Below are 18,028 nucleotides of genomic sequence, written 5' to 3' on the forward strand. Positions count from 1 at the left end.
TGATTACGGGGAGGCGTGATGATGTCACACAAACTCCCCCCCGTCCTTTCCAGCTCAACTCCATTACAGTTAATGGAGAAAAATACCTTCCAGTTATGACCATTAGGCGTAGAATTTCGAAATGAAACCTGCCCAACTTTTGTAAGTAAGCTGTAAGGAATGAGCCTGCCAAATTTCAGCCTTCTACCTACACGGGAAGTTGGAGAATTAGTGATGAGTGAGTGAGTGAGGGCTTTGCCTTTTATTAGTATATATATATATACACATTATACACATATATATATATATATACACATATTTATATTTTTTTATATATATATATATATATATATATATATATATATATATATATATATATATAATCTTCATTTTGATCTTGATCTTTGTTTGTCCGCGAATGAATTAGAAGAAGAAGCACTAGATGGCAGTAGAGAGACAGCTAAAACATAGGCATTGCATTAAGAATCTCCTCCAGGCTTATACTACTGAAGACTGTAATACTCCAGTCACACCTCAAAACACAGACATTCAAACTAAACATATTGTTGTGCTTTAAATTAACTAAAGAGATCTTCATTTAGATCTTGATCTTTGTTTGTTCGCGAATTCCACGCATGCGTAGACCACCTTCCAGTTTAGTACGTTGTTGTTACTCATGGATGTCAACAATGTGCCGGAATATCGAAAGGGGTGGTGGATAGTGTTACGCTGGTTAGCTCCTGAGGCCTGGTTAAAGAATGAGATTGCCGATGATAAAAGGTACGTGCCTACATAACAGATGAATGAAAGAAAGACAGTGTGTAAAATGAATGACAACGTAGCAGCACGTTCCGGAAATTATTATTGTTACGTTGTAGACGGCGAGTGTTGCACGTCTCACAGTTGTTACGTGGCTTGCTCACATGTCAGTGAAGTGATCCCTATTTATGCTTTAAAGAGCCTGGATACCTATGTACCCCCCTTTTATAACCACAAAGCAACCTGTGAGTTTGGAGAAATTTTGAGAAGACATTGTGAGAGGAAACGATAGCGTCGTGAACGGACAAAAGCAGAAATGCTCCCACACCTCCACATAATTACTATTCGGACAGTGATTCTGAGTAGGCCGTTCCTATCGAATCAATGTCCAAGAGTTTTTTCTTTTGTAACTTTGTTTCCCTTATAAAAAATCATAATGCTGTGCGACAAAGGGCCCAGTTCACAACTGGCAGCCGCGTTTAAACAGGGAGCCCTTCACAGACAACTTTAACACGCGCAACGTAGTTGGGCTCACATGGCTAGTGTATGTATATATACACTATATATATATATATATATATATATATATATATATATATATATATATATATATATATATATACTAATAAAAGGCAAAGCCCTCACTCACTCACTCACTCATCACTAATTCTCCAACTTCCCGTGTAGGTAGAAGGCTGAAATTTGGCAGGCTTATTCCTTACAGCTTACTTTACAAAAGTTGGTTTCATTTCGAAATTCTACACGTAATGGTCATAACTTGAACCTATTTCCTATTAATCACGTGAACTGACTGTGAATGCAGTACGTAGAAAACAAGGAAGACCTCCAAAGAGCGCTGAGCAAAAAACGCCATTTCACAATTGAGAAGGCAGCAAAAGATTATGAAGCGAGTAATGCATACAAGCATATTCATAAGTGCAGCTACTGCGGAAACAAAGTACGGTGTGAACCGTAAGTTTAAATTAAGTTTATAGACACACTCGGGCTGCCGTTTGTCATGCCTACGACGAATATGGTATTCGCGAGATACAAGTTTAATGAGAAGATACGAGGTATAAATGAGACTTTGGATCACTTTGTAATGGAGTTAAAATTGATGTAGCAAGAAACTTTTAAGTGCCGGGTCTTAGCTAACATTAAATAAAGCCGTTGACATCGCGAGCACGAGCAGAGCATGTACTCCGAGTGGCTCATGTCAACTGACTTTGCAGGACTGGAAAAGATTAAATTAAGTTCATACACACGCTACCGCTAAATATTCGCAGGCAATTTCTACAACTTAATACCGGGAATGCCTTTTGAACATCTTACATTCACGAGTACCGATTTGGGTGCTGAACACTTCGATGAATGAAACCTGTTATCTTTTCAAAGGTTGACAAACACGGAATATAACTTGAACACAACACATCCTCCAAATACGAACCTGATTGAAAGAAATAATGATAATCAAATCCTTGATGACAGCAACACTCATAACGGTCACAAAACTATTACATTGACAATCATGTTACGTTATTTTTAAAATGTTTCCTTTTCTTAGCACAAGCACAGCTGAGAAGCTTCGATGCATGTACTCCATAACGCGTTAAAAAAATAACGCATTTAATCACACTTTGCATTCCAAGCAAAGGGAACTTTTGTCAATGCATGATTTCCTGGTACATCGATTACATTGATGCACACATCAGAGCTACAAAAATGTAAGAGTCGGAAGAAAGCGCGTTGCTAGGACTTATCGGAGGCAAATTTCATTTCAAAAGACTACCCGACGGAAGCCTTGATAAAAGCGTGGTTTTGTGCAAACTGTCCAAATACTAACCTGATTGAAAGAAATAATGATAATCAAATCCTTGATGACAGCAACACTCGTAACGGTCACAAAACTATTACATTGACAATCATGTTACGTTATTTTTAAAATGTTTCCTTTTCTTAGCACAAGCACAGCTGAGAAGCTTCGATGCATGTACTCCATAACGCGTTAAAAAATAACGCATTTAATCACACTTTGCATTCCAAGCAAAGGGGAACTTTTGTCAATGCATGATTTCCTGGTACATCGATTACATTGATGCACACATCAGAGCTACAAAAATGTAAGAGTCGGAAGAAAGCGCGTTGCTAGGACTGATCAGAGGCAAATTTCATTTCAAAAGACTACCCGACGGAAGCCTGATAAAAGCGTGGTTTTGTGCAAACTGTGCAAAAATGAGTTTGCATACCACCGACGCACTTCAACCTTACGGTACCATCTAAATGCAAAACATGTTACAGGGAGCACAGAAACTGCACAAGCAGTTCGAGTACCAACAAAAGGTATCGGCAGCCCAAACTTCATGAAGTGACTGGCTTCAGGACCAAAATTAGTAAGTCAACATCGGTCAAACTTACAAATTCTCTTGCAAAATGGATTGCTTTGGACTGTAGACCACTAACAATGGTGGAAGATAGGGGGTTAGAAAATGTGCTACAGTTAGCGTCAGGAGAACTGCCGTTCCGAAAGACTATTTTACGTAAAATTCAACAGCTTTATGACACTGAAAAGCAAGCAAAATTAGATGCATTACAGAGCGCGGACTTTGTGGCTCTTACTGGGGATCTGTGGACTTCCGTGACCGTTAGTAATTTTAATTACATCTAATTACAAAATGTTCAATGATCACACTGTTTTAGCCTAATGTACAAAATAATTTTGGCTAAGGTTACTCAGAGTTTAAAGGTGAAGCTGGTCAAATTACCTTTTATGTTTCTGCCTTATTTTTTTAAGAAGAAAAACTGCACTTTATGTTGAAATTTTTGTTATTATTATTTAAAGACAATACCATTCTGAAAATGTACTTAAAGTACTTAAAATACCACTTTATTTTTAAGTCTGCCCAATTTTAGCCAGGGATGATATTTTTGTTTCTGTTTTGAATTGAAATGCAGGTTAAATACATTTTTTTTTCAGAAATTAAAAGAGCTTGAGTTTACAATATTCATGTCCATGTCTATTATTTGATTCTGTAAGCCCACTAAAACCCTTTTAAATTAAAAAAATTTGCGATTTGGGGCAAATATTATATATATATATATATATATATATATATATATATATATATATATATATATATATATATATATAAAAAAATATGTGTATATATATGTAGATATGTGTATGCATATATATGTTGTGACAGATTGGGGTTTTCTCGCACCCTTTGAACCCTCAGACCACACGTCAGACACCAGGTAAAAGTCCAAATATGAATATTTATTATAATAATAAAGTGCTCAAAGCACCCTCCTCTCCACAATACTCCAATAACAATCACAATAATCAAATAAACAATAACCAATCCTCCACTCTCCCAGACACGTTGCCACTCTTCCACCCAGCTCAGCTCGTCCGTCTGGGATTTCCCACAGTCCTTTATAGTCCTTGACCCGGAAGTGTTTGCCCCACAGTCCATGTGACTTTCTATCACTTCCGGGTCAGGTAAAACTTCTCTTTTCTTCAACCTGGAAGTACGTCATTCCTCCCGTTCACGTGACTAGGACGCACATCCAGGTTATAGGGCACATATGAGTCTATGAGCCACACTACAGCGACTCCTTGTGGTTCCCAAGGTATCCAGCAGGGCTGTGTATAAACACTACAAAGTCCATGAGGCCCTGCTGGAACTCGGGGCACGTCCATGCTGTCGGGAGAGCTCCTCCTGGCGACCTGGGGGTGAGGGCCGGCAACTCTTGCCGGACATCCATCACAATGTGTATATATTGTGGAACGCATCCCCCGCGATCGAGGAGGGATTAATGTGTGTAATATAATATCTCCATCCATCCATCCATCGATTTTCCAACCCACTGAATCCGAACACACGGTCACGGGGGTCTGCTGGAGCCAATCCCAGCCAACACAGGGCACAAGGCAGGAACCAATCCCGGGCAGGGTTCCAACTCACCGCAGGACATGCACAAACACACCCACACACCAAGCACATACTAGGGCCAATTTAGAATCACCAATCCACCTAACCTGCATGTCTTTGGACTGTGGGAGGAAACCGAGCGCCCGGAGGAAACCCACGCAGAGACGGGGAGAACATGCAAACTCCATGCAGGGAAGACCCGGGAAGCGAACCCGGGTCTCCTAACTGCGAGGCAGCAGCGCTACCCACTGCGGCACCGTGCCCCCTTTTCGGCCGGCAAGGCGTTACTACGTCGAGGCAGGCACCTCCCGACGTCGCGGCCGGCGGGTCAGACCGGCGCGGCTCGTCCTCTCCGCCGCCACGTGGGATGGGGTTGGACTTTTATTTATATATATATATATATATATATATATATATATATATATATATATATATATATATATATATATATATATATATATATATATATATATATATATATATATATATATATATATATATAATATGCCAGCAACACTCATGACAATGACAACACAATTACATTGTCAATTATGTTATTACAATTATGTAATTATTTGTTAAGGATCTCTTTGTATACCACGTTGTCAGTTCAGCACTCCGGTTGTAATATGACCAAGCTGTGCGTTGAGCTTACTCTTGAGCATGCAATGTATAGTTTGTCCAGGAGAAAAGCAATCTTGCCTCAAATCAATGGCAACCTTTTGTAGGGTCTGTCCCTGAGACTTATTATTTGTCATCGCGAAGCAGAGCCTTACTGGAAATTGGAGGCATTTGAATTGAAATGAGAGATCAAAGGGTATAACAGGATGCGAGGAATACAAAAACTCTCCCCTGAGCAACTGCCAGTAAAAATAGTTGCCTCAATTAGGTTCTTTTGCAGACACGTGACCTCTTGTGCCGTTACAAAGTCTCGGTGGCTGTAAGGTTTTCAATAACATTATTGGTGTCCCAACCCTCAAAATTAGATTATGCTCAGTAGTGCCTGGAGGATTCAGAGTGTGGAGAAACTCTAGCGACAGTGTGTGTATTAACTTGTGGATTTTTCTTCGAGTATTTGGTGGCAGCGTCACGAAGTTGCTTCCGCAAGACCACGTTAGCTGTGGAGCTCAGCTCGGAGCGAAATGAAGTGAATGAAATGATGTGAATGGGAGGGGAGATGATGACGTGACTCCCCCACCCGCCTTAACTGTCAATCTCTCCACAAACACAGTCTCTCGGATCTCAACTCTCCTTTATATAAATCAGTAAAGGAGAGAGGACTAAACACCAAGGAAAAAGAACGGCAAGACCGCATGAGGTGCGGAGCTCAGCTTGGAGCGAAATGAGGTGAATGGGAGGGGAGATAACGACATGACTCCCCCACCCACCTTAACTGTCAATCCCTCCACAAACACAGTCTCTCGGATTGTGATGTCCATGGCTTTATTAAATGTTAGCTCAGACCCGGCACTTAAAAGTTTCTCTCGCACTTTTGCTGAGTTTGTGCCAAACACTATTCTATCCCTGACGATCTCAACTCTTTTTTTTATATAAATCAGTAAAGGAGAGAGGACTAAACACTGAGGAAGAAGAACGGTAAGACCGCGTCAGGTGCGGAGCTCAGCTTGGAGCGAAATGAAGTGAATGAAATGAGGTAAATGGGAGGGGAGATGATGACGTGACTCCCCCACCCGCCTTAACTGTCAATCCCCCCACAAACGCAGTCTCTCGGAATTTGCATAAGCACAGTCCTTCACCAGCAATTTTAACTTAGTTACAAAGTGATCAAAACTCGTTTATACCCTCGTCCTCTCATTAAACTTGTATCCCGGAATATCGTATTCATCGTAGGCATGACAAACGCCAGCGGCAGCCTGTCTATGAACTTAATTTAAACTTTAGGTTTACACCGTGCTTTGTTTCCGAAGTAGCTGCACACAAGAATATGCTTGTATGCGTCACTCATTTCATAATCTTTTGCTACCTTCTCAATTGTATAATGAGTTTTTTCTTCAGCGCTCTTTGGAGCTCATCCTTGTTCTCTACGTACTGCGTTCACAGTCAGTTCACGTGATTACATGGGAGACGTGATGATGCGAGACGCAACTCCGCCTCACACGGCGAGCAATCTGCAGGCTATTACAGTATATGGATGAAAGAAGGTTCCAGTTATGACCGTTACGCGTAGAATTTCGAAATGAAACCTGCCTAACTTTTGTAAGTAAGCTGTAAGGAATGAGCCTGCCAAATTTCAGCCTTCTACCTACACGGGAAGTTGGAGAATTAGTGATGAGTGAGTCAGTGAGTGAGTGAGTCAGTCAATCAGTCAGTGAGGGCTTTGCCTTTTATTAGTATAGATTCTTTTGAGTAAACATTTAAATGACTAACTGTTTCGTTTCTCATCAGGTTTTATTGGCCATGTGTTTTTGCCAAACTTGGGTGTGTACCAGATGACAATTGGAGCAATTAATCTGGAAGTACTGACAGGAGATATCACCAAGGAAACCACAGATGCTATAGTGAACTCCTCCAATGATGACTTTACACTTAAGTCAGGTAGAGTCAACTGTTGCTTGTTAATTTAAGATTATTAACTGTGAGCTCACAAAGAAAAGGAAGTAGTACATTCTTTGTTCACATACATCAGCAAGTAATTTTAAGCAGTGAATGTAATTTGTACACAGTTTTCTTGGATCTTTGAACTCATAGGGATATTTATAAATGAGAATCAACCTGATAAATACAAGTATAAAAATGAAAATTCAATTATCATATACTGTATATTAAGTACAGGGGATAACTGAAAATATTATATTACGTATTTAAATATAAAATTAGCTATTAGGTAGAATTTGGTGCAATTGTAATTAGGTTTTTGACATGTAGTGTACAGCATAACAGGTTGTATTTGGGTTATTTCACATATGATAAGCATGAACTGTACAGAACATCTTGGGCGCATTATTTTCAATAAAAGTCAAGAAATCATAATGTGGAAATTTTAAAAACATTCACAGAGAGACTCTTCTGGGATAAAATTTCGTAGTATAATCTTCTTTGTTTTGTCTTGTACTTAAGTAGCTATACACTCTATTATAAGGATCAGAAAATATTTGTTTTTAGTTTTGGTGCATATGTTGCTCAAATTTATACTTGTAACACTGAATAGAATAAAACCTGATTTCATTATCAGTTTTAGACACAAATGAAAGATATTGGCCATTCAATGGCTATTTGCGTAATGTTAGGTTTAGAATGCTACACTGTCGGTGTTGCCTCAGTAAGAGATGGAAACTCCTTTCTTTGCAATGTTTGCATGACATATAAAGATTGCAGTCCACAATGAATCAGAGAGTTCTGGTGCTTTACCATTGAGGAGCCATATGTTAAGCACAGCAATGTTTAGATCAAAAATGTTCATTGCAGCACCGGAGTTTATTTCAATTTAGAGCAGATAAGTTGAAAATCTAATGTATTTAAACAGCCAAAATTATTTGGGAACATTCAGTAGGGGAGAGAACTGCAGTTATAGTCTAACTAGAAATAATCTAGAAAAGGAGGTTTGAACTATGCAGCAATTATAAACTGAAGTCTGACTATTTCTCAATTTATGATCAGAAACCATAAGCATGTGTTATTTTTATATTTGTCTTCTTATTAGATGTGCCAAAAAAATGTTTATTTTTTTTTATAGGTGACATAGTGACTTCTGTAAAGTTTGGATTCCATATCTTGGTCTGGCCTGTGTGGAATTTTCCCATCTTCACCTGTTTATTATCCAGATATTTTTATCTAGATACACTGATTTCCCCCATATCTCAAAATCCTAAAGGTTAACTTGATCTTGTATGGGTATACGTGAGTGTATTAATAAGTTAACCCTGCAATAGACTGGCATCACATTCAAGGCTGGTTGAATCATTGTACCTAGCACTGCCACATTAAGAAGTGACTCCCCATTATTCCAGTAGTATTCTAGTAATGTCAATGTCAATTTATTTATATAGCACATTTAAAACAAAATAGGAATGCTGTGGCCAAAGTGCTTTACAACATTAGAATAAAAGAAAACAAACAACATAAATCTCTCTATTATAAAAAAAATCCTGGAGAGAAACACTAGGGATACAAGACATGATCAGAAGATCACAGAAAACACTTAAAAGACCCGCGAGACGAAAGAGATTAAGGTCCCTGTGAGATGCTCCGTGGCCAAACATGAGACTTTGTGCCAAGAGATTGACCCAGGACCGTCTCATGGGGACGCAGAACATGAGATTCTTGCAAGACACGCCCTACTTACAACCAATATCAAATAAGACCACAGGCAGCAAAACACTCAGTCGTGTAAAGGCTTTGAGCACACACAAATCCAGGGCTCTCGGCGCATATAAAGCGTATAAGGACAATACGTTATAGATGAAACATCGATGACTAAGCGAAGAAGAAAGCAGCACGGAGAAAACAGACTCAAAAGCGTTGGAGAGAAAAAAACGAAAAAGAATAATCTAGGTGCAAATTCAGAAATTAAGGAAAGTAATTATCAGCCTGGAACAAGTGGAACTGAAGAAAAAGCACGTCCAATCAGGCTCAGAATTAAAAGACAAAGTAAAAGACGAAGTAGAATTTCATAAAGACGTTCACAAATGTTGGCGCTATACACATGCAGAGCAGGTTAGAGATTATGAAAGCAGTAGAATTTGAAAGGCTCAAAAGAAAAAGTCGTTGGCGTGATACACATGTGGAGAAAGTTAAAGAATATGAAAGTTGGAAAATTAGAAAGTATAAAAAAAAGAAACTAAAGTTTGCAGTAGCACAAACAAGTGGAAATTATTACTCGAAAAAGGGAAAATAATCATCACGGACCAGTTGTCATTGAAAAGAAAGCAGAATAAAGCGAGGTTAGAAATAAAAGACAGAGTAGAAAACAAAGTAAAACATCATAAAGAGGTTAAAAAACAAGGGACCCAAACACATGCAGAGCAGGTTAGAGATAATGAAAACTGGAATTCAAAAGACTCAAAAAAAACGTAGGTGCAAAACACATGCAGAGCAAGATACAGAATATGAAAGCAGAAAAAAAGACAGTGTCAAAACAAAGAAAGTACACATCGCATTAGCACAAACAAAGAGAAATTATTACTCGGTGAAATACCGAAAAGGCAAATAGAGATCGAATATATGGACATACAGTGTATCCGGAAAGTATTCACAGCGCATCACTTTTTCCACATTTTGTTATGTTGCAGCCTTATTCCAAAATGGATTAAATTCATTTTTTTCCTCAGAATTCTACACACAACACCCAATAATGACAACATGAAAAAAGTTTACTTGAGGTTTTTGCAAATTTATTAAAAATAAAAAAATTGAGAAAGCACATGTACATACAGTAAGTATTTACAGCCTTTGCCATGAAGCACAAAATTGAGCTCCGGTTCATCCTGTTTCCCCTGATCATCCTTGAGATGTTTCTGCAGCTTAATTGGAGTCCACATGTGGTAAATTCAGTTGATTGGACATGATTTGGAAAGGCACACACCTGTCTATATAAGGTCCTACAGTTGACAGTTCATGTCAGAACACAAACCAAGCATGAAGTCAAAGGAAATGTCTGTAGACCTCCGAGACAGGATTGTCTCGAGGCACAAATCGGGGGAAGGTTACAGAAAAAATTCTGCTGCTTTGAAGGTCCCAATGAGCACAGTGGCCTCCATCATCTGCAAGTGGAATAAGTTCAAAACCACCAGGACTCTTCCTAGATCTGGCTGGCTATCTAAGCTGAGCGATCAGGGGAGAAGGGCCTTAGTCTGGGAGGTGACCAAGAACCCGATGGTCACTCTTTCAGAGCTCCAGAGGTCCTATGTGGAGAGAGAAGAACCTTCCAGAAGGACAACCATCTCTGCAGCAATCCACCAGTCAGGCGTGTATGGTAGAGTGGCCAGACGGAAGCCACTCCTTAGTAAAAGGCACATGGCAGCCTGCCTGGAATTTGCCAAAAGGCACCTGAAGGTCCCTCAGACCATGAGAAACAAAATTCTCTGGTCTGATGAGACAAAGATTGAACTCTTTGGTGTGAATGCCAGGCGTCACGTTTGGAGGAAACCAGGCACCCCTCATCACCAGGCCAATACCATCCCTACAGTGAAGCATGGTGGTGGCAGCATCATGCTGTGGGGATGTTCTTCAGCGACAGGAACTGGGAGACTAGTCCGGATAAAGGGAAAGATGACTGCAGCAATGTACAGAGACATCCTGGATAAAAACCTGCTCCAAAGCGCTCTTGACCTCAGACTGGGGCAACGGTTCATCTTTCAGCAGGACAACGAGCCTAAGCACACAGCCAAGATATCAAAGGAGTGACTTCAGGACAACTCTGTGAATGTCCTTGAGTGGCCCAGCCAGAGCCCAGACTTGAATCCGATTGAACAAGTCTGGAGAGATCTTAAAATGGCAGTGCACTGACGCTTCCCATCCAACCTGATGAGGTGCTGCAAAGAGGAATGGGGGAAACTGGCCAAGGATAGGTGTGCCAAGCTTGTGGCACCATATTCAAAAAGACTTGAGGCTGTAATTGCTGCCAAAGATGCATCTACAAAGTATTGAGCAGAGGCTGTGAATACTTATGTAAATGTGATTTCTCAGTTTTTTTATTTTAAATAAATTTGCAAAAACCTCAAGTAAACTTTTTTCACATTGTCATTATGGGGTGTTGTGTGTAGAATTTTGAGGAAAAAAATGAATTTAAACTATTTTAGAATAATGCTGTAACATAACAAAATGTGGAAAAAGTGATGCGCTGTGAATACTTTTCGGATGCACTGTGAAAGGATGGATTACTTGTGACCAAGAGTCAGAAACCTTGTCCAGTATTAAAAGAACGCCTAGAACACATGCTAAAATCTGACTTCTGCATTAGTATGTGAAATGTGTACTGGTCCATTTACAGGCTTCATCAGCTAATATACAGTACAACTAGTACCTGTATGCAATATATAGTATCTGCTAAAGATGATACACAGAACAATATATAAGGTGACCCTTACATAATGTGTTTTAAATTTTTTAACTTCTGAAAGGCAAAAAAATATCTTAAAGGCTAGTAATTTAGTGAATATCTTTATGTATTGTCATCTTTGATGACTGATAATGGAGAGCTGCTGATTACTACCTAAAGAAGCACATTTTCCCAACACAAAGGCTGGTCAGAAATCATTTGTGGGGAAAAAAATGCTGTGATATATTTGTTAATTCTATTTGCCTACCCTATGTGAATGTATTGGGCTTTTCACAAGAGTTTTTCAGATGTCTCTTGATAAGGCTTTTTGCAACAAAAAAAACACACACATATTTAATATTGCATCCTGTTTCATTTTTCTGTTTCAGGTGTTTCCAAAGCAATCTTAGACCAGGCTGGGCCAATGGTTGAGCGCGAGTGCCAAATGCTGGGTAAGTGCGAAATGTTGGGTGACTTTTCAATAGTAAAAATCTAAGTTCTTAACCCAAAAATTAAAAAAACAATTATCAAAAAGTTAAAATGATATTAATTCAGGTGCAGATGCATTTTGATATTGCAAGTCTAACAACTAAGGGTGTAAAATAGCAAAGGTTATAAAGGGTCAGTTTTGTCATACTGGCTTACTTGTTGTGATGTAATTTTTAGGATGATTATTTACTGTGTACAATATATCTGTTTCATGTGGAATTTTCAGTGGAAAATTGTTAACAATGATAGCTAAACACTTTCAGGAGTTTGCATTTACAGCTTGAGTAACAATAACTGCAATATGAGTTAAAATATTAAGGCATCAGAAAAAACTCTGTATTTTGTAGTGCTTAATTCTAAGCAATTCTAGTACTGCTATGGTTGTTTTTTATGTTGTATGACAATTTGAATATTGCATGTGTAACAAAAATAAATGTCTATTTGCCTAAAATCTGCTTCCTCCCTAACTCATCCATATCTACTTTTTCCATAAAGTGTGCAATAATAAAGGCAGCAGAGCTACAAACAGTGCTGATATTGATACTACATAAGGTGTGATGTAATATTTTGTGATATTTTATGTATTTTACAAATAAACATAACAGTATAAAATACCAGTGGAGACTTACAACATCCATATTCACTTTTAATAATAATAACATAATAAAAGAGAGTATTTGCAACTGTAGCAACTGAAATTGTGAAGAGCTGGTTTCTTTTCTCATCATTAAAAAACTTTTAAGCATTCTGGACCGTAAAATGGGATTCTCTGATCTATATTTTCTTGTGGTATGTGTGTGTTTGTGTTTGTAGTTCCTGGCAGGAAAAATGTATAACGTCATAATACTGTACAATCCAAGCCATGAAATCAGTTCTGATAGCCATTGTTTATTTTTTTTCACTGCCTTCCTTTCTCCAGCTAGACAAAGACAAAATGGACTGATAATAACAAAATCTGGGAATCTGAAGTGTACTTGTATAATACACTTAGCTGGTCAGAAAGATGCCTCTGGTATTAAGGAGATGGTAAAACAATCTCTTCAGCAGTGTGAGCATCTTAAGTTATCATCAGTGTCCTTCCCTGCTTTGGGAACTGGTGAGTCTAACTTCATCCATTTCCTATATAATGATCTATTCCTGTGTCTGTTTATGAGGCTGCGAGAATTATATTTTGAAGTGAAAACTGAAAACTGTTTTGTTTTTTTTTTTTCTTATGAAAAGTAACATTGGTCGTTTACACACGTTTTCTTCTAAAATATTACTACTTTTCTGGTTTTTACCTTATTTTACTCACTACTGTTTATCTTTTCTGAGCTACAGTCATGTTATTGTTTAATCATATTGTAGGTTTTTAATGATTTTAATATAACTTGTTTTATTTCTTACTTGCACAACTTTGTTTTTGATAGTGCAGTGTTGTAAATGTATTTTTATGATGCTATGAAAAGCACTATATAGGTGGAAAGCTTAAATGGTTTATTGTCAAAAAGTTATTAATTGTAGGTCAATAATTGCTGTGAAAGCTGAATTTGTAGTGTTTTCTGATTCTGGTTTTACACCATACTGATTATCTGGATTTCCTATCTAGCAAGCAGCAAATTAAACACGTAAAACTCCCAAACAGGATTGCTTATTAACTGTGTAGAGTGCTTGATGATAATATTGATTGGAGAATTACATTACTTGACACTAAAAGAGAATCTGTATATGCTGTCAGGTATTTTTATTAAATCTTTTTACATTTTTTAAAAACCATAAACCCACAATTAATCATAGTTCAATGATTTAAATTCTGTGGCTTATGTAATATGTGTTTCCCTGAAAGTGTACTGTCATAAATTAATTCCAAATGACATTACAGTTCAGCTTTTTTCAAATTTGTTTCATTTTGCATAGTAAAATTAAATTCTTGCTTCTATATCTCCTACAAACTTCAGTAACAGTAATACAATAGCATCAACAGAGCAACAAAAAAAAAGAATAAATACAACAGCTTGTACTGAATATACCATATATTATACTGTACTGTACTATTATATGTATAGTTGTGTCTTTCTGTGTGCATGCATGCTTTAAATAAGTTTGTGACCTCAGGATAAAAACTATCCCTTAATCTTAATAGTAACACCTAAGTGCTAATAGTTAAGTACATATTGCAAGAATGGAGAATAGTGATTATGCAAGATAGTTGAGGACTTTAAAAATACTGGATGTATTTCAAAGCAGCACGCAGTTTTCGATGCCAATTTTACCACTCTCTGAAGTGCTTTATTATCTTGAGATGAGCAGGTACCATACTAGTATACTTTGTATCCAGTGAATATGGACACACTACTCAGATGCCTTAAGTAAAAATATTAGTTTGGCTTCTTGACTTGCAAATGATGTTACTCCCAAGATAATTAAAGATGCTGACCCTATTCACAAGAATCCCTTTTCAGCAATTTCAATGATTATGTAAGTAGTTAATTATTAAAGGCTTCCTGGTGGATGTCTTTGTTGTGGACAATTTTTTACCCACACTGCATAGAAAAGCACAACATTATTATTACAATTAGAGCATATTTTAGCTTTATTGGATTTTTGGTTGCCCAGTGAGTCTCTAGTATCATTTGCAGTTTAAAGTCTAGGTCATTAACCACAAGCCCAAATTCCCCAGGTTTTAGTACTTTGACATTTGTTACCTTTTCAAAGATTTCTTATAATAGTGATTAATTTTATAATAAATTAGGGGGCTTTGCCCTCTGCTAGCTTCGCTTGCCAACTCCCGTTTTTGTTTTTCCGGATACACACTTTTAAGATTTTTTTTTATTTGAAATGTTGCTATTTGATTAGTTTCACTTTTATTTCAGAACTTCTGTAAAAACAATATTTGGAATCTTTCAAGTCCCAATATGCTGAATCTTTTTTATGAGATCAGTGAGTTTTCTGTCCCCCCTGGCCATTGAACCTTACTCTTATTCGATGTTAATGTTGATTTATTTTTTATAATTATGTCTTTCATTTTTCTATTCTTTAATATGTAAAGCACTTTGAGCTACTGTTTGTATGAAAATGTGCTATATAAATAAATGTTGTTGTTGTTGTGAGACATATGATTAATGACTTTGTACCATAATTTAGGATAGGTTTCTCTGTTTGGAATTTCAGCACAGACAAAACGATATACGTTATCAGCAGTCAATAATTTTTTTTTCAAAGTAACCAATAAATGCATGTGAGATAAACTCCATTTTTGAAATTCTCTTGACTTAAACTTCAAAGCCTTACAATATGTACATACTTCTGACATATCACCTATGTCCATATATTCGATCTCTATTCGCCTTTTCATTTTTTCTCCGAGTAATAATTTCTCTTTCTTTGTGCTAATGCGATGTTTACTTTCTTTGTTTTGACACTGTCTTTTTTTTTTCTGCTTTCATATTCTGAATCTTGCTCTTCTTGTGTTTCTACAAGTCTTTTGAATTCCAGTTTTTATTATCTCTAACCTGCTCTGCATGTGTTTGGCCCCTTGTTTTTTAAGCTATTTACTTTGTTTTCTACTCTGTTTTTTATTAGTGACTTCGCTTTATCCTGCTTTTGTTTCAATGACACCTGGTCCGTGGTGATTACTTTCCTTTTTTCGAGTAATAATTTCCGTTTGTTTGTGCTGCTGCGATCTTTACTTTCTTTTTTTTTACTTTCTAATTTTCCTACTTTCATATTCTTTAACTTTCTCCACATGTGTATCGTGCAGTGTTTTTTTTTTAGCCTTTCGAATTCCACTGCTTTCATAATCTCTAACCTGCTCTGTATGTGTTTAGCGGCAACATTTGTGAACGTCTTTATAAAATTATACTTTGTCTTTTACTTTCTGTCTTTTAATTCTGAGCCTGATTGGACATGCTTTTTTTGAATTCCAGTTGTTCCTGGCTGATAATTACTTTCCTTATCTTCTGAATTTGCACCTAGATTATTCTTTTTCGTCTCTTTTCTCCACGCTGCTTTCTTCTTCGCTTAGTCGTCTTCGTTTCATTTATAATGTATTGTCATTATACGCTTTATATGCGCTGAGAGCCCTGGATCTGTGTGTGCTCAAAGCCAAAACACGACTGAGTGTGTTCCTGCCCGTGCTGTTATTTGGTTGTAAGTAGGGCGTGTCTTGCAAGAATCTCGTGTTCTATGTCATCACGAGACGGTCCTGGGTCAATCTCTTGGCACAAAGTCTCATGTTTAAGGACTTTTAAGTGTCTTCTGTGATCTTATAAGATCACGTATCGTCGCCCTACTGTTTCTCTTCAGAAATTTTTTTTTATAATTGAGAGATAAGTCCTGTTTTTTTGGAAACATAATTTCTCAGACTTAACAACAATTTATATTTTTTGTCTGCTAAATCTCCATTCCTTTTACATTTCTATGAGGTATAACTGTTTTATAATAATTTATTTTTAAGCTAATGTATTATTTTTACAGGACAAGCAGGCATTGACCCTTCACTGGTAGCTAATGCAATGATTGACTCTATTGTTGAGTTTGCCAGCAAATCCAATGTACAGTTTTTGAAGAAAATCAGAATTGTGATATTCCAAACTACTATGGGAGAAGTGTTTTATGAAAGCATGAAAGCAAAAGAAGGTACTGCTCTCCCATCGCAGGAAAGCTGGTTTACAAAATTAATATGTAAGTTATGGTGTATTCAGAAGTACAGTTGTTAGCTTAATTAGATACTTTTTCAGACTTCTAAACAATTCCTTTCAATTTACAGTACTTTTAATAATTAATGGAATCTTACAGGGATAATTTGAGTCTTACTTCCATTCTAGTACAGTAAACCATCATTTAATTTTGGGTGGTTGTATGTATAGTTGACAGAGCTTCGACAATAAGAAAAACTAAATCACTTAGTGAAGTTTCCAGTATCAGGTAACTCCAAGGTTATCGGTCAGTCATAAGGCACAGACATATGCTTATGATTATTTGAGTAAGGGTTAGTTATGGACTCCTGGGTTCTTCAGCTGAAATTAAATGTCTTGATTGTTAGATCATTGCTGTAAAAACACATCTTGATCCAAATATGAATAATATCCAATTTCAAACTGAAAAACTACTAGCCTCAGAACTTCATTTTCACCTTATTCATTATAATTTACTCAGTACTGCCGTTCTTTCCACTTTACTTTAAAAAAAACATTATTTGCGTTTAGATCTTTATAGATGAAGTTCAACTGTTACTTTTCTTTAGACCACATGACATTTTTCATATGGGTCTTTAATTTGTTTTGTCAACAGACTACTTGTCCTTGTATACAGTCTGAAAAAAATCACAAGTATAATGTAAAATCAATTGTATTTAGATAAAATACATGATCAAAATATAGTAGGAGAAACTTGGATTTAGCACCAACATTAAAGACCATTGCACAGTGAAAGCAGAGGAATCCATTGAACCCATATAACCAATAGCACAAAATAGTATGGAAGAGTCAGTTTCAGAGAGTTGGTGCATGAAGAAACGGGTTTAATAAGGAAGTGTTATTTGTTTCATAAGTTTAGGCAGTTCGGGTATGTGTATGAGCTTTACATATGATACTGTTTTCTAATCTTGTTTGCTTAATCAGATATGATAATGTGCATAATGCTATTGACACTATATACAATAATATTTAGTAACTGAGGAAGTTAACATGCAGTGTCTGATACCATCCATTTACTCCTCCATCACTTATTTTAAAACATGGAAACACAATACAAAAAATTTTAAATGCCATGAATAAATGAGTTGGGATTGCATTTTATCAGAGATATTTAAACAGAAATATTGCTTACTGTTACATTCTTCTCTGTTTAGGTAATAAAAATATATATTCTCACTCATTCTCAGACATAT

At 36.9% G+C, this 18,028-nt stretch overlaps 1 protein-coding gene across 1 annotated transcript in view; it reads left to right on the forward strand.

Moving 5' to 3' along the window:
* Positions 1-18,028, forward strand: part of LOC120531679 (protein mono-ADP-ribosyltransferase PARP14-like) — a 72,820-nt gene that overhangs the window by 40,132 nt on the left and 14,660 nt on the right. Inside the window, exons 10-13 of the mRNA XM_039757298.1 lie at positions 7,080-7,229; positions 12,060-12,122; positions 13,079-13,255; positions 16,615-16,821. Of these exons, the coding sequence (XP_039613232.1) occupies positions 7,080-7,229; positions 12,060-12,122; positions 13,079-13,255; positions 16,615-16,821 (597 nt within the window). The remainder of the gene's footprint in view (positions 1-7,079; positions 7,230-12,059; positions 12,123-13,078; positions 13,256-16,614; positions 16,822-18,028) is intronic.

The sequence above is a fragment of the Polypterus senegalus genome, chromosome 6, assembly GCF_016835505.1.
Source record: "Polypterus senegalus isolate Bchr_013 chromosome 6, ASM1683550v1, whole genome shotgun sequence".
Lineage (NCBI taxonomy): Eukaryota > Metazoa > Chordata > Cladistia > Polypteriformes > Polypteridae > Polypterus > Polypterus senegalus.